Raw genomic sequence first — 18142 nt, 5'->3', positions numbered from 1 at the left:
TAGCCCACTAAAAGATAAAATAGATTAAAATAGTTAATAAGATAAAATATTACATCTAATCATTAATCATTTTAATTTTTCTCCCGCAACCACCAAATCAATTACAAAAAAAAATAATCAACTTCTCAAACACAACTATTAAAATAGTCAAAAAAAAATTAGATGATCAACTAAACTAGTCAACTTCCCAAACAAAGCTAACAATGAGAGAATGACACCTCCTTACAATTAATATTTAACATTATTTCTTTTGCAATGCAGGAGCATACAACAAAATTGCAAGCATTGTATCTGTTTATTTATATTGTAATTTTTCTCTATAATTACCTTTAATTTTTTTATAATGAATTTTTTTAAAAAAAATTATTTGATAAATTGCGACTAAAAATTCTTTAAAAACAAATAAGTAAAAATTTGCGACAAACGTACATGCGGCCTTGTTAATATTTATTTACCTAACGTATCAAAAAAGGGGTTAAACGAGAATTTGATAATAAGTTAGGTAGCAAAATATAAATAACATGAATAGTTCTAGTCTAGAAAGACCTCAATTTCTCTCTCTAATTCGTTAGAGCCTCATCTTCGACCCAAGAAGAAGAAGAAGAAGAAGAAGACCACACCAAACACACACACAACTCTCCTCTCCTCCGCTTTGCTCCGCCACCACCAACCACCGCAATCGCACCGCTCGAATTCCACCAGTAAACGACTTCTCAGCTTATTACAATCCCCAGGTTCGTCTTCGATTTCAACCCTCTCTCTCTCTCTCTCTCTCTGTATATATATATATGCTAGTGTATATATGTATATGGTCTTCCACAAACCCTAAAACAAGAGGTTCTGTGAAAAAAGAGTTACTGAGAATGGTAATGTTTTTGAGTGTATATATTTATATATATATATATACACCCTCTGGTCATGTTTGGCTCTAGTGTGAAGGCTTTTTCTCCGGAAAATTGTTCTGTGTAAGTGCATCTGATTTATATGTTTTCCTAGAAAACGGTAGACGAGTTTTCTTTCTCAAGTTGCCATTTTGGGATTCAGAATTTGGTGTGCTGGGTGGCTCTAGTACTTAATAATGTTTTGATGCTACTAACTTCACTAAATGATTTTTTATTGTATTTTTTTAATGTTAGGCATTGGATGTGTTCTAAAAACAATTTGCATACTAGTTTTTGGTTTATAGTTTGAGAGCTTCTGTAGAAATTTTCTACCATTTCTCATATTGCAAAATGTCACAAAGATGCTGACCTTTTCTTTTCTTTTTCTTCTTTATTTATTTATTTATTTTTATAGTGTATTAAATGGCAATATTACCTTGTGGAAGTACATGGGTAGCTCGGTGGGGACAACCTCAATTTGTATTAAGATTTTCTGTTACAAACAAGAAGTTATCTACATCTTCGCAGTGGTGAGTATTTAGTTACTTTTTGTTTGTAGTAATATATGCTTATCAATTGTGGATATTTTTGGTGTTACCCATTTGATGTTATTTTTCTGCCATGTGATGGTGGTGTGCTAGCAAGTAGAGATGTTCCACACAAAAAATAATAATAATAAAAGTGAGTAGATGAATGGGGGAACTATGATTGAAAAAATGCTTTCAGTGGGAGTTACTTAGAAGTTGAACGATAACAAAAAGATGGTCCTTTGAGTGTTCAAATCAGACAGGCGATTTAGGTTCCTTTCACACTAAACCAAAAGCATCAGTTTGCTCTTCTTTTTTATTTTTTATTTTTTTTTAATGAATGGTTAATGTAGCTATGGTGAATTTACCCTTGTTTCTTGTGTATGCCCATTGATAAAGGGCTTTTTGCTGTATTTCTTTGAAACTCTAAGCTAGTGTTGTGGTAATTTTTTGAGAAACATAGAAGACTAACCTCTTGAAAAGCAAATGTATCAACTTCTAATAGCTGTTTTCTCAACTTGTGCTTGTAATGGGCATTATCACTTTTCACAGTTAACATGTTTTTAAAATATGTAGATGAATATTGCTTTGCCTTGTTATGAATATTATAAGTGTACTTCTCCTTGTGTAGTGAGCAAAAATACTCTTAAGTTGTTTGTTTGGATGGAGGAATGTGTCTATTTGATAACTGTGATCTTAAATATGTTGTAGGAACAATTGAAATTCCTACTGAAGTTTGAAAATGTTTGGGTGATGAAGGACAGTCTGGTTGACTAATATAAACCAAACCAAACCAAACGAAGCCTTAAGTCCCATCAAATGGGGTCGGCTACATGAATCCTTCTTCTCCACACGGCCCTATCAAAGGCCATTTCATTGGTCAAATTAAGTAGATTCATATCTCTATTTATAACGCTAGTCAACGTTAATCTAGGCCTACCTCGTCCCCTAACACTTCCATCTACCGTTACAGCATCGCATCTCTTCACTACTGCCTCTGTTGGTCTCCGTTGAATATGACCAAACCATCTCAAACGATTCTCTCTCAACTTATCTTCTATCGGTGCTACTCCTACCCATTCCCGAATACACTCATTCCTAATCCTGTCCTGTCTAGTCTTACCACACATCCACCTTAGCATCCTCATCTCAGCCACACTCATCTTATCTACATGTTGTTTCTTAGTTGCCCAACACTCCGTCCCATACAACATAGCTGGTCTAATAGCCGTTCTATAAAACTTACCTTTGAGTCTAGTAGGTATTCGTTTATCGCACAATACCCCAGACGCACTTCTCCACTTACACCATCCCGCCTTAATCCTATGGGCCACATCTGCATCAATCTCTCCCGCTGTTGTGATAATTGACCCTAAATAACGAAAATGTTCACTCTTAGGCAGTTCTTGGTTCTCAATCTTCACTTCTCCTCTGCTTTCATTGTTACTGTTACTAAATTTACACTCCATGTACTCTGTCTTAGTTCTGCTTATCCGAAATCCTTTAGATTCAAGAGCTTGTCTCCAGATCTCCAACTTTGTGTTAACTCCTTCTCTAGTCTCATCCACTAACACAATATCGTCTGCAAAAAGCATACACCATGGCACGTCATCCTGAATATTTATCGTCAACTCGTCCATAACTAAAGCAAAAAGATAAGGACTTAAGGTAGATCCTTGGTGTAACCCTACAGTGATAGGAAATTCATTTGTTTCTCCAGCTGGCGATCTAATAGTGGTCACCACCCCTTCATACATGTCCCTAATCACGTCAATGTAGCCTTTTGTCAACCCTTTCTTCTCTAACGCCCACCATATTATATCTCGGGACACTCTGTCATATGCTTTCTCAAGGTCGATAAACACCATATGAATGTCTCTTTTCTTTTCTTTATACTTTTCTATTACTCTCCTCAAAAGATAGATCGCTTCCATTGTTGACCTACCAGGCATAAACCCAAATTGATTCTCTGACACCTCTGTTATGTCTCGCAATCGACGTTCCATCACCCTCTCCCACATTTTCATTATATGACACATTAGCTTAATTCCTCTATAGTTGTTACAATTCTGAACATCACCTTTATTCTTATAGATTGGCACTAAAATACTCTTCCTCCACTCATCTGGCATGTTCCTAGTCAACAAAATTTTACTAAACAACCTAGTCAATCAAGCAACTCCCTTTTTACCCAAACACTTCCAAGCTTCAATAGGGATATCATCAGGTCCTAAAGCCTTATTTGATTTCATCTTCTTAAGTGCAATCTCCACTTCAAAATTTCTAATCCTGCGATAGAACCTATAGTCTTGGTTTATCGTATTACTGATTATTTCTTCCCCTATTGTCGTACTTCCATGTTCCTCATTTAATAGTTTCTCAAAATAATTCTTCCATCTTTCCTTAATCTCATCGTCCTTCACTAATACCTTAGAATCCTCACTCTTGATGCACTTTACTTGATTAAAATCTCTTGTTTTCCTCTCCCGCATCTTAGCAAGTTTGTATACCATCTTCTCTCCCTCCTTACTATCTAGTCTAGTGTATAGGTCATCATAAACTTTCAACTTAATCTCTCTCACTACTTTCTTGACCTCCTTATTAGCCAATCTATAGCTCTTAAGGTTTTCCTCAGTTCTATCCTTCTGCCACTTTTTAAAGCACTCTTTTTTTGCCTTAACTACCGCTTGGACCTCTTCCCTCCACCACCAAGTTTCCCTAGAGCTGGATCCCGTTCCTTTCGACTCTCCAAGCACTTCCCTTGAGATTCTCCTCATACAATTGGCCATCGAATTCCATATAGTGTTAGCCCCACCTTCTAAGTCCCAAGTACCTTCCTTATCCATTCGATTCTTAAATATTTCTAGTTTATCCCTTTTTAAGTCCCACCATCTCGTCCTACGATGCCCACCATCCTTCCTAGCTTGGTATTGCCCTCTAAAACATAAATCTAGTATCAAAATCCTATGTTGAGAGACCAGACTCTCTCCAGGAATCACCTTACAATCATTGCATTTTAGGCAGTCTACTTTTCTCACTAAGAAATAATCTATTTGGCTCTTAACTAATCCACTCTTAAAGGTTATCAAATGCTCATCCCTCTTCTTATACATAGTATTAGCCACCACCAAGTCAGAAGCCAACGCAAAATCTAAGATTCTCTCTCCAGCCTCATTTCTGTCACCAAAACCGTATCCACCATGCACCTTTTCATAACCTACTTTATCTATGCCCACATGGCCATTAAAATCTCCACCTATAACCAGGTTCTCTCCTACGGGTATCTCCTGTAAGATCTCATCCATTTGCTCCCAAAAATCCCTCTTAGTCTGATCATCTAACCCTACTTGAGGGGCGTAAGCGCTAATAATGTTCACTATATTCCCTCCAATAACTAATTTAACTAGCATAATCCTATCTCCTTTCCTAATGACCGCCACCACACTTTCCACAAGACCCTTGGCAATTATGATTCATACCCCATTCCTGCGTCTATCCTTACCATTATAATAAAGTTTAAAACCAGTATCCTCAATTTCCCTAGCTTTCTCTCCCGTCCACTTAGTTTCTTGTATGCAAGCTATACTAACTCTCCTCCTAATCATAACATCTACTAATTCTATCGTCCTACCAGTTAAGGTTCCTATGTTCCAAGTGGCTATCCTAAACCTATAGTCTTGGACTAGCTTCTTTACCCGCGCTCGTCCAGAAAAGCGCGGAAACCTTTGCCCATTTTTCACCGCACCCAGGCGTCGATGCGGCGCCCCTTGCTCACTTTTCGAAACACCCGGAGGCAGGCGCAACGCGTCACTTGAGGGGAACGACCTAGCATTTAAACGATTCAAAGTAGGATTCATTTTCATAAGGGATCCGAGCGGCTTTTTTACGTGTTGTAAGAAGTATTACTTATTTTGTGGTATTAAAATTATGAATAAAATCTTTAGAGAGAGAGTAATTGAGCAGAAATAAAGTTGGTTTTATGCTTGCCAGATCTTCTATGTGGAAGGTAATTTCTACTTAGACGACTAATGGAAAAATATATGTATAAAAACACCTACTCATCATTGTTTGAAGTTCATACCAGATTATTGTGTTGACCAGCCTACTCATCATTGTTGTAGCCTTTTCAAAATTGAAGCTTTCAGCTACAGCCTTGCAACACTGGTGATCGCAAAACACCATCGCTTCTTGCTCATCTCACCAAAGCCTGTTTGTTTGTTTTTGTTTATCATAACTTAGTAAAGTTGTATGAGTGATGGTTGTAGTTTTCATTTTGGACTGAGCTAGTTTTTATTATAGCCTTAGATTTCTAAGGCTATATACGACTGACAGACGGTAACTTATTGATCATCTAATGGTTTCATGTCCTTCCAGGCTTCATAATGCATTTTGTTGCTTTGGATGTTTCTTGGTTTGCATTTTCCTGATGCATGGAAAGATAACACATTCTTTAGATTAACATTTTGTATGCATTATCATCTTGTGTGTAGTGTCTCAAGCGAGATAAGAGCGTTGGCATCATCAAGTTCAGCCATGTTTTCTCAAAATTCCTTGCATGCAATGTTCAATTTGGTGCAATCTAGGAATCCATGTCGCTGCAGGGGAGTTCGCCTGATTGTTAGAGCTGATAGTGTAAGTTTTTTTTTTTTTTTTAAAAAAAATTTCTTTTGGGAGTTCTCTTCTAGGTTTTGCTGCTTTGTTGAAAATTTATTGTTATATGTACTTCTAGTATTAACGTTGTGTACATGCAGGATTACTATGCTGTCCTTGGGGTGTCAAAAAATGCTAGCAAATCAGAAATCAAAAGTGGTGAGGACACTGTCATGACTATTTCCTGTCCTAATTTACCTTCCCCCTTCCTTTGGTCATTGCTTATAATGCATCTTTAATGGGATGTACTATATGCTTGTTTGTGCATGCTATTGTTACTTGTGTAAATGCTTCTTTCCTATGTTTTACCCTTTCTTTCTTGGAGTTTCTTTTATTTTCTTTATATAAACATCACTTGCTCTCATCCTAACAGCATTTAGGGTATCTGGATTATAAAATTGGAAACTTTATTTTCCAAACCTAGCATACAATAAATTCCAAATTCCCAAAACTTGTTTTGAATGAGAATGAAATTTGGGCAATTTGTAACTAAGTATTTTATTTAGGAACTTTATTAAATATTGAGTCCAAATGTTTTGTACTTATTTGAAAATTTGTATATCTCAGAGTACCATATGATTCTTTTGTTATTATGAATGATAACTGTGGTGTTGAGTGGCAGACCAATTTTTTTGACAGTTCCTTGGATTTGTGACCATTCAAAGGCTATTCTAATTTACAGTGTTATCCACACTTTTCTGGGAACCCCTCAGAAAATGGAACCGCTGAGTTTCAATGGGGAAACTATGTTATTGACTATTTATTGAGTTACTGTTGAGAGCTACTTAAGTTATTTTGATGGCTCTATAAGGATCCCATTATTTGGCTTTCTTTGGCCTAGCTTTGTATTAAAACCTACCATCACCTACTCCACCTACTACACCTACCACCACCTACTACCACCTACTACACCTACTACCACCTACTACACACCTACCACTACCACCTACTACCACCTACTCCACTACATCTCCTATATAAGGAGTGTAAAAATTTATGTATTATTGATTGATGTTTATTGATATCTATTACAATGATTCATGATTCCTATATATAGAAGAGGGTGAGTGTGTAGTAGGTAAGGAGTAGGTGAAGTGGAGGTGGTAGTGGTGTAGTGGGTTAGGTTTAGTGGAGTAGGTTTAAGTGGGTGAAGTAGGTGGAGAGTAGGTGAATTTTAACAGCCCCCCGCAAACTCAAGGGGGATAGGAACTAACCAACTTGAGTTTGGAGAGAGTAACAAAACAAGAAAATACATAAAAATAAAAGAGGATAAGAGACATTGTATGGTCGTGTCAGACCATTGGTAAAGACACTGGATGGTGGTGTCATAACGTTGTAGAGGACACTGTATGGGGGTGTCATAACCATGTAGAGGACACTGTATGGTGGTGTCATAACGGTGTAGAGGACACTGGATGGCGGTGTCAGACCGATGTAGAAGACAGTTTATGGGGTCATGTCGGACCGTTGTAGCAGACACTGTTGTGACAGTTGTTGTGACAGTTTACGGTGTCTTGCTGGACCCTTGTAGAAACTAACCGGAATCAATGTCGGGACAGTTTACAGAGTCTTGTCGGACCCATAAAGGAGCTAACCGGAATCAATGTCGGGACAGTTTACAGAGTCTTGTCGGACCCATAAAGGAGCTAACCGGAATCAATGTCAGGACAGTTTACAGAGTCTTGTCGGACCCCTAAAAAGTCACACCCTCAAAAGGTGTGCCCAATCTTTCAAAAGGCGTGCCACCAAAAGGCGTGCCCAATCCATAAAAAGACGTGCCATCAAAATGCGTGCCCAATCCATAAAAAGACGTGCCATCAAAAGTTGCGCCCTCAAAAGGCGCGCCCACTTCATCAAAAGTCGTGCCCGACAGAAAGCGTCGAGCCATCAAAAGGTGAGCCGGAGACGCGGCGAGGCACGTGAGCGACAGAGTGGCGTGTCGGCCGCGTCGTCAGTGTCGATATAAACCAATGTGGAGACTGTGCTTGAGGCAGAAGCGAAGACAAAAAAACCTGGGAAAAAACTTCTGAAAAACTCTTCATTTTCTGAGAGAGATCTTCGTTTTTCTGAGAGATTGCCTCTAAGAGCTGCAAATCTTGAAACACTCCCCTTCCGAACATTATCAGTCTGAAATTGCTATTTCGCTGAAACACTCAGCAACCCAAAAAACATGGCCTCTTCTTCCCGTTCAGCTACCCAGAATATGGCCTCTTCATCCCGTGGTCTACTCACTCTCTTTCCCGACCTCAACGAGTCAACAAGAGAGATAACTGGTGCGGAGGCCCGTGAACCTCAACCAAACACCTCTGGTTTTGCTCCGTTGAACTTTCCGATGCGGTCGGTGGAGCAAAGAATGGCAGTGCAGTCGGATGTGGAGGCCAATCAGTATACATTGAAGTCATGTGTGGAAACCATGACTGCGGTTACAAATTTGTCGAACCGGCTGCAGAGTAGGACAAATGAGGTGCAGCAGTTAAACGCCCAACTGGCTCTGCTCCAACGCATGTATAAGGATGCGCGAGCAGAGTTAAGTGTGCTAAAGGCGGAAAATAAGGAGCTGAAGCGGAAGGCCACCGTGATGTTCCGATTTGGAGGTCCACCGTATGCTGTAGTGGAGGAGCAGGGAGGAGGCAACTTGCTTGGTGGTCTAGGAAGCACGGAGGCAACACCGGCAAGGACCACCCAGGACGGAGGCAAGAAGAAAAGACCGGCGGCTGAGTAGAGAAGAAAAATCCCATTGTGGGTGTGGTAGTTTTGTTTTTGTTTGTGTGGATTTTTTTTTTTTTTTTTTTTTTTGATGTAAAAGTGTGATCGGGGTTGATCCCCTGATATGAATAAAATGACAAGGTTGTGGAATGTTGTTGGTGTTATTTTGTGGTGTTGTTTTGTTTAATAAGAAAAATAAAAGAAAAGAAAATAATGGATAAAGAAAATAGAGAAAAATATTTGTGGATGGGTGATAAGAAAAACAGCAGTGTGATTTTTTTTTTTTGGTGGAATATAAAATAAATAATAATAAGAGAATGGAAAACGGGTGATGCTTACTAACAAGGGATAGGGAAAATATATTATAATAAAATATATATATATATTAAAATAAAAGAAAAGGGTGAAAGAACGTGAATGAAATAAATTAAGAGAAATGAGAGATATGATTAAAGTGGGTTTGAAAGTGGGAAAAGATGAGAGAGAGGGAGATAGAGTGGGTGCATGATGATGATGTTGGGTCCATGGAGAGAGAGAGAGAGAGAGGGATGTCCAAGAAGCTTGTGCTGTATGTGAAGATGCATGTTACTGTCTTACACTTCTGCAGGCTTGGTATTCTTTGTGGGGCACTTGCAACACGTGACATTGAAAATTGTATTCGAAAATGATGACATCTCCAACATGAAACGTCTTGGAAGCAGCCCAGGCCTTGTAATCAATATTCCCAATGATGGTTCAACCAGCGGAGTCCCCAACCTTGTACACTGCTGCCATTGAAACCTTCAAGCCAGCAAACATGGCTACCAACAACAGAGCCACAGCTCTACACCCCACACCCAAATCCATGGCTAAGAGAGAGAGAGCAAATCGGGAAAAAAAAAACAGCAGTGACGAGCAGAAAAGCAGCGCCAGAAACGCCAACGACGACGACGAGTAAGAGTACAACCACGGATATGTGAGAGGCGAGGTGAACGGCGATAGAGGCTAGACGATGATGCGGGTGCCGCCGCCGACATAGCGGAGGAGGGGTGTAAGAAAATGTTGAAGAAGTCAAGGTATGTGTAGAAAATAAGCGGAATAGGTTGAGGACCGGCGGGCGGCCAAGGCGAGGTTGCCGCCCGCCGGTGAAGCGAGAAATACTAAGGTCTTAACCTTGCTCTGATACCATGTAAAAATTTATGTATTATTGATTGATGTTTATTGATATCTATTACAATGATTCATGATTCCTATATATAGAAGAGGGTGAGTGTGTAGTAGGTAAGGAGTAGGTGAAGTGGAGGTGGTAGTGGTGTAGTGGGTTAGGTTTAGTGGAGTAGGTGAGGTGGTAGTGGTGTAGTGGGTTAGGTTTAGTGGAGTAGGTTTAAGTGGGTGAAGTAGGTGGAGAGTAGGTGAATTTTAACAAGGAGCCCCTCACCATTTGTAATATAAAAATATTACATCAATCAATAATACATCAATTCTAACATGGTATCAGAGCAGGTTTAGAATCTAATAATTCTGCTTCACCGGCCGGCGGCAGCCTCGCCTTGGCCGCCCGCCGGACCTCTACACATACCTTCACTCCGCTGTCACATTTCTTGCTGCCATGGACCATCACTTTCACCTTTGAGATTGGAAGTGTGTTGTGTGTTACCTAGATCAATGCCCTCTTCACAGATTCTTTCTTTTACAGCATCACCACCCTGCTTTTTCTTTTCACATTTTTGTGCCTTAGACAAATCCAGATCTGCGCCGGCAAGTTGGGAAACCATCACTATCTGGCATCTGTTTGCTATCATCATGCTCTTCAACTGAAGACTCTCTTGGCAGGCCACTGATAAGGGGAGTGCTTGCAAATGTTGGGTCATCATCCCCAGGCTCAATTTCCAAATCAGTTTCTTCTCCAAGCTCCCTAACAACCAGGTGATGTCTCTGTGCCTGCTGAATTAAGCTCATATCATCCATTGTAGAATTCATCCGCACCCTTGCTTCCGTCCTCGGCAGCGAGGACGCAGCGAAAGAGACACTTGCTTCCCTTGCTTCCGTCCACTGTATGCTCAACAACAAGACCCACTTCGCATCCTTCAAGAAAACTAGTTGATCGAGTTCTCACTTCAAATCTCGCATTCGGATTCGAGATGGAAGTTGGAGGCGTTGCTCTGCTCTGCACAAAGTTTCTTTTCTGTAAGTGCACACGGCAGAAATCTCTCTCCATTTTTAAACAATTCGATCTTCCAAACCCAAACCGACCAGGCACATGCATCTCCTCCTGGTTATTTTGTTCGTCTGCAGCAAAGAAAAGGTCCAAAGGCAGCTCCTGTCAAAGCTGATGCTCAGAAGGCTGTACCACCTCTTGAAGTGCCAGCACTATCCTTGCACATGGGGGGCACCCACTCATTTCTTTATTTTTTTTTTCTTTTACTCACCCATGTGACCCACGATGCAACCTATACTTTTTCTTTTCATTACACTCTTGTTCCCCACTTTCTTTATTATATATATATATATATATATATATCTCTTTTTATTATATTATATTAAAAAAAAAAAAAAAACAATTTTTACCAAACCGTGGGCCAAGAAACCCACGTGCACCAATCTCTCCTTCTTTTTTTTTTTTTTCACTCTTTCGTTTTGATTTCCAATATCTTCATCTTATTATTATTATTATTATTATTATTATTATTTTTATTTCTTTTTCTTTCACCTTAATTTTCATCTTTTTTCTATTATTATTTCTGCTCCCTATTGTGTCATTCTTGCCATCCGATTTGCACAAAAACAAAAACAAAAAAAAAAAAAAAAACAAAAAAAAAAACAAAACACAGCCGAAGACGACTTGCACACCAAACTCCTTTTATTCATGTCGGGGCTCACCCCGTTCACCATTTTACATCAAAAAAAAACACAAACAAACCACCACACCCACAGTGAGATTTTTCTTCTCTACTCTGCTACGGGTCTCTTCTTCTTACTTTTATCTTGGGTGTCCCGTGCCAGTCCGGCCTCCGTGCTTCCTAGGCCACCAAGCACGTTGCCTCCCCCCTGCTCCTCCATTACAGCATATGGCGGACCTCCAAATCGGAACATCACGGTGGCCTTCCGCTTCAGCTCCTTATTTTCCGTCTTTAGCACACTTATCTCTGCTCGCGCATCCTTATACATGCATTGGAGCAGAGCCAGTTGGGCGTTTAACTGCTGCACCTCATTTGTCCTACTCTGCAGCCGGTGCGACAGGTTTGTGACCGCCGTCATGGTCTCCACACATGACTTCAAAGTATACTGATTGGCCTCAATATCAGTTTGCACCGCCATTTTTTGCTCCACCGACCGCATCGGAAAGTTCAACGGAGCAAAACCAGAGGCGCTTGGTTGAGGTTCACTGGCCACCGCACCAGTTATCTCTCTTGTTGACTCGTTGAGGTCGGGAAAGAGAGTGAGCAGACCACGGGACGAAGAGGCCATATTCTGGGTAGCTGAACGGGAAGACGAGGCCATGTTATGGGTTGCTGAGTGTTTCAGAGAAGGGTTGGTTACAGAGTGTTTACAGAGTGTTTCAAGATTTGCCGCTCTTAGCGACAAGCTCTTAGAGAACGAAGAGGTTTCAACTGGTTTGTTATGCTTCCAAGCCTCAGCCTCCGCTTCGGTTTATAAAGACCATGATGAAGAGGCAGACACGCGCATCATGCGCCGCTCGGCACTCAACGACAACATGGGCGCGCCTTTTGATGGCACGCTTTTTGATGGCACGCCTTTTTATGGATTGGGTACGCCTTTTGATGGCACGTCTTTTTATGGATTGGGCACGCCTTTTGATGGCACGCCTTTTGAAAAATTGGGCACACCTTTTGAGGGTGCGACTTTTTAAGGGTCCGACAAGACTCTGTAAACTGTCCCGACATTGATTCCGGTTAGCTCCTTCATGGGTCCGACAAGACTCTGTAAACTGTCCCGACATTGATTCCGGTTAGCTCCTTCATGGGTCCGACAAGACTCTGTAAACTGGGTCCGACAAGACTCTGTAAACTGTCCCGACATTGATTCCGGTTAGCTCCTTCATGGGTCCGACAAGACTCTGTAAACTGTCCCGACATTGATTCCGGTTAGTTTCTACAAGGGTCCAGCAAGACTCCGTAAACTATCACAACAACTGTCACAACATTGTCTGCTACAACGGTCCGACATGACCCCATAAACTGTCTTCTACATCGGTCTAACACAAGCCAGTGTCTTCTACATCAGTCTGCCATAACCATACAGTCTTCTACAACGGTCTGACACGACCATACAGTGTCTCCTATCCATTTTTTATTTTTCAGATTATTTTCTTGTTTTGTTACTCTCTCCAAACTCAAGTTGGTTAGTTCCTATCCCCCTTGAGTTTGCGGGGGGCTATTAAAACCTACCATCACCTACTCCACCTACTACACCTACCACTACCTACTACCACCTACTACACCTACTACCACCTACTACACACCTACCACTACCACCTACTACCACCTACTCCACTACATCTCCTATATAAGGAGCCCCTCACCATTTGTAATATAAAAATATTACATCAATCAATAATACATCAATTCTAACACTTTGGTTGTTTTGTTTCCTTTCTGGTACTCCTTGCTTGTTTTGTAGAGCTTTCCAGCGTATTTCATAAAAAAAGTATTTCTATTTTATATGAAAAGGATCATTCTGCCCCTGTTCATTTTTATTTGTTGTTGATCTCAATTATAACCATTCGTATTATTATCTTTTGCTTACATCATATGGCTAACTATTTTTTCTTTCTTGTTTAGCTTATCGAAAGCTTGCCAGGAGTTATCATCCTGATGTAAACAAGTAAGTTGAACTGCCGTGTTTTTATTTTATTTTACAGGTTACACTTTTGTTCCAGTGTCATACTTTGGATTTTTATTTTGATAATTTCTTTTTGATTTTCTGATTGATGATTTGCTGTGTTATATTGATTCTGCATGCCAAGCTCCCTTGTTTTTCACCGACAATTTTCCAAGTTATTTTCATAATTACTGCTTGTTGTGTTACCTGTTCTTAGTTAGATAAGACATTATTTGGAAGCTCAACCCAAGGCTTTGAGTTCCATGCAAATTAAGATGTGGTTTGCTTGAAGAAAATAATGTCCATGGTGTAGGACTTGTTGTTTATCAATTAATGCTAAAATTTGAAAATATTTTGTGCTACCACAATTAGGGAATAAAATTTCAAATAAGAAAGATATATCACATGTCCAATAATGGGGATATATCGATAAATTTATCACAAGTATATATATCAATATCTCTAATTTTGAAAAAAAGAGAAATTGTGGATATTTATATCAAATAATGGAAGTATTGGATGAAAAACTGTGAAGTGTTAGTAATCATAGTGATGCATAATTTAGAGTTAAATAACCAAACCAAATTAACCTTTGTGCCCCATTTAGGTGGGTTGCCTACATGCTACATATTTATGTGAGCGTCCTCATCTCAGTTACACTCATTTTGTGAATGTGTTGTTTCTAAGTTGCCAAATATTTCGTCTTGTAAAGTTTCGGTGTTATAGCTATTCTATAAATTTTACTTTTAATTTTCTTAGTATTCATCAATCACGTAATATGTTAGACACACTTTTCTACTTGAGTCAACTTACTTTGATTTTATATCTTATGATTAATTTTATTTTTTCAGTTGCTCCATGTATAGTATGTTTTTTCTTAGTAGGGCACAAAAGGTTGGCATATAATCTATGGCTCTGGAATTTGTTCATGCATACCAATATTATTTTTTCTAGATTGTATCATGCCTTTGCTTTATGTGGAAGGTCAATCGTTTGAACCCTACACCATGTGAATTCTTGTTGCTCTAGAGAAGAAGTTCCGCCAATACTACAGCCTTGTGTTCTGTTTTTCAATTCTAGAATTAAAATGCTCTGTTTTAACAACTCCTTCTTCCTTTCCTGCAGAGAACCTGGAGCTGAACAGAAATTTAAGGAGATCAGCAATGCCTACGAGGTAAACTTATGGAACCTTATACGTATCATCCTGCTTGACGATTCTTGATTGGGCAGTGGACTATTTGAGCATACGATTCATTAGCAAAAGACATGTACTACAGGTTTTGTCAGATGATGATAAACGTTCTATATATGACAAATATGGAGAGGCTGGGCTTAAAGGTGCTGGCGTGGGCACGGGGGTGAGTTCTATTCCACTATAAAGACTAAGTGATGAAATCACTCGTTTCAATTTCCAACATTTTTTTGTCTTAATTTTACTGCACTATTTTTCACATTGGGAGCTCTCCATAATGACAGGATTTCAGCAACCCCTTTGATTTGTTTGAATCCTTATTTGAGGGCATGGGTGGTATGGGCGGTATGGGTGGAAGAGGCTCTCGAAATAGAGCCACAGAGGGTGAGGACCAAATTTACAATTTGGTTTTGAATTTTAAAGAAGCGGTATTTGGGGTAGAAAAGGAGATTGAAATAACCCGTCTTGAGACATGTAGCACCTGTGATGGGTCAGGTGCCAAACCGGGGACCACACCATCCAAATGTAGCACGTGTGGTGGACAAGGGCAAGTCGTCACATCGGCAAGGACCCCACTAGGTGTCTTCCAACAGGTAATGACCTGCTCCGCTTGTGGTGGTGTTGGGGAGACTTCTACTCCTTGCAACACGTGTGGCGGTGACGGGCGAGTGAGGAAGTCAAAGAGGATTAGCCTAAAAGTCCCTGCCGGGGTTGACGCCGGTAGCCGGTTACGGGTCCGGGGTGAAGGTAATTCAGGAAGGAGAGGTGGGCCCCCCGGAGACCTCTTTGTGATGATCGACGTTCTTCCCGATCCAGTATTGAAACGTGACGACACCAATATTCTCTACTCTTGCAAGGTTTCTTATATCGATGCTATCTTAGGAACAACAATGAAGGTTCCTACGGTTGATGGCATGGTTGACTTGAAGATTCCGCCCGGTACCCAGCCAGGAACAACACTGGTGATGGCGAAAAAGGGCGTACCGCTTCTAAACAAAAGCAACATGAGGGGAGATCAGTTGGTGAAGGTTCAAGTTGAGATCCCGAAACGGCTGAGCAGTGAAGAGAGGAAGCTTATTGAAGAACTTGCTAACCTAAACAGTGCAAAAGCAACCAGCAGTAGGAGATAGTAGAAATTTGGAGATGGCCATCTTTGGCTTTTTATTCCGTGTGTCTTGAGTGATTGTATAGACAGCAGTGAATTTCACACCGATTTCTCAATCGGTCAAGTTGTGGCTGCTTTTTGTATTAGGAAATTTTTCGGTGTTAGTTTTGTACTGTGCATTATACATTATACTTGAGGATGGAAGAGAAAACAGTTTAGGGATGTACCTTTTATACTATTTCTGGAAATTGGACTTGTATTTCTGTTCCCACGTTCTTGACTACATGTTTATGGGAAATTACAGTGTTCATTTTGATTCCAACTCACAGTTTTGTTATTTATCATTCTATATTAGTCTTGCAGTTTTCTTCACGCCGTGTTTGGTTGGGGAGTTTGAAAAGAAATTTGAAAGGGAAAGAAAAAAAGATGTGTGAAACAAGTTGAAATGTAAGTATATTTTGTTCATATTTTATCTATTTTTTTCCTTCTAAATCTCTTTTTAAATTTTCTAACCAAACATACTGTCAAGGTTTAGATAGACACCCCTATCTTGCATAAAGGGTATTATTGACATTCTCCATAGAGTTTTGGCTAATAATTCTAGTATCTTTCCTAACTCATAAAATATAAAAAGTAATTTGAGGGAAATCATTTTGAATTTTTTTTTAATTTATTGTAGTCTCACTATTTGATCTGTAATGGTCTATGTGGTTGGTTTTGTGATTAATTTTAAAATATGGGGTGTTGTGTAATTTTTAAAACTGAGACGTGTAGTATGTATATATATATATATATTTTGTGAAACTTAAAGGCAATCTTAAATTCAGCTATTGCATATCCCATCAAAAAATAAATAAGCTATTGCAACTAAAAAATACAGAAATGGAGTTATATTATGAGAGAAATTTTTGTATACATGCTTATTTTTATAGTTTATTGAACACCCCCCCAAAAAAAAAAGAAAAAAAGAAAAAAAAGAGAGTTGTTAGTAATATTTATTTATTATTTAACTAATCCAACAAAAAATATTTTCTTAATATTTGATTTTATTTTCTTTTAAATTTAAAAGAATTTATTGCATCAAATAAAAAATCCAATCAACCAAAGCAAAAAATATTTTTTTCATATTTGATTTTATTTTCTTTTAAATTTAAAAGGATTTATTGCATCAAAAAAATATAATCCTATCAACGAAAAGAAATGGGGTGAGAGAGGCTCGAACTCTCGACCTCAGGATAACTCAGAGAAGCTATGAGACCTACGCGCTAGCCAACTGCGCCACCACCCCGTCGAGCTTTGGGTTCTGTTTTTAGTTTAATAATCTTTATTCTTTTTAAGCAACTATGCATCCAAAATTTTTATTGACAAATTGTAAAAAAAATTCAAATATGTGACTTAAATTATTGGAGTTTGTCTTCATTTTTTTTCAGTAATTTTTTGATTATTTTTTAGTAGAAAAACAAGATCTATGTGTTTGAAAATGATTTTTTTTTTTCAGTTGTGTGAAAAAATGTGAAAGTTTAGTTTGTATGATTTAATTTTTTTAATAGCATTTTTTGTTTTTTAATTTTAATTTTCACTTTTTAACTTGTCTAGTCAAAAAAAAAAAAGAAAAAATCAAATTTCTAAACGGAAACTCATGAGAGAGAGGAGGGAAAAAGTGAGACAATTTTCATCATCACAACCCATCCAAAATCATGATTTTATTTTATTTAAAAAAAAAAATTAATTTGGGTCATTGAGGCATGACATCAAATAAAATATGCCTGTGATAAGCTTTTACAAAATAAAAAAATGAGACCCACCCTACCCCTATAATTGACCCAAAGTATGGTCTTGCTCAGAAAGTTAGTTATTTAATTGATTATTTAGTTTTTTTTAGTTATTTTAACTTTGTAAAAAAGTTGCGCTTGAAAAGTTCGTTGGTTTTTTCATAATTGATTTGATGATTGTGAGAAAAAAAAAATTATGAATTAGATGTAACATTTTATCTTATTGACTATTTTAATCTATTTTATCTTTTAGTGAGTTATTTTAATTCAATCCTCTTCCTAAATAAGGCCTATATGTAATAACTTTAAAATAACCATCCAAAACAACAAAAATTAAAAACATAAATGAGTCTTGATCCAATTGTACTATTACTAGGGAAATTGTATTTTAATTGGATAGTAAAAAATAATTTCATTTTATAGTAGTGTAAGTTTTTTATGAGTATATAAGTTTTTTTTTTTTTTTTTTTTTTTTTTTTTGTATTTAG

General features: G+C 38.4%; 1 protein-coding gene and 1 non-coding gene across 2 annotated transcripts; one reads left to right on the top strand and one right to left on the bottom strand.

Annotated features, from left to right (window-relative positions):
• The first annotated feature begins 504 nt into the window (after positions 1–504).
• Positions 505–16204, top strand: LOC114259673 (chaperone protein dnaJ A7A, chloroplastic). Its single transcript, XM_028199698.2, has 8 exons — positions 505–734; positions 1297–1411; positions 5899–6040; positions 6160–6217; positions 13546–13588; positions 14711–14759; positions 14863–14943; positions 15062–16204. Exons 2-8 carry the CDS (start codon positions 1305–1307, stop codon positions 15905–15907), a joined length of 1326 nt encoding a protein of 441 aa, XP_028055499.2. The 5' UTR covers positions 505–734; positions 1297–1304; the 3' UTR covers positions 15908–16204.
• Positions 16205–17083: 879 nt separating this feature from the next.
• Positions 17084–17170, bottom strand: TRNAM-CAU (transfer RNA methionine (anticodon CAU)). The gene is given in 2 exon segments: positions 17084–17119; positions 17133–17170. It is a non-coding gene; the product is annotated as a tRNA-Met (tRNA).
• Between the last annotated feature and the right edge of the window lie 972 nt (positions 17171–18142).

This window comes from Camellia sinensis, chromosome 12, assembly GCF_055761805.1.
Source record: "Camellia sinensis isolate YWXY chromosome 12, ASM5576180v1, whole genome shotgun sequence".
In the NCBI taxonomy this organism is placed as follows: Eukaryota; Viridiplantae; Streptophyta; class Magnoliopsida; order Ericales; family Theaceae; genus Camellia; species Camellia sinensis.
Note: the sequence above shows the minus strand (reverse complement) of the source record. Positions and strands in the feature narration are given on the sequence as shown.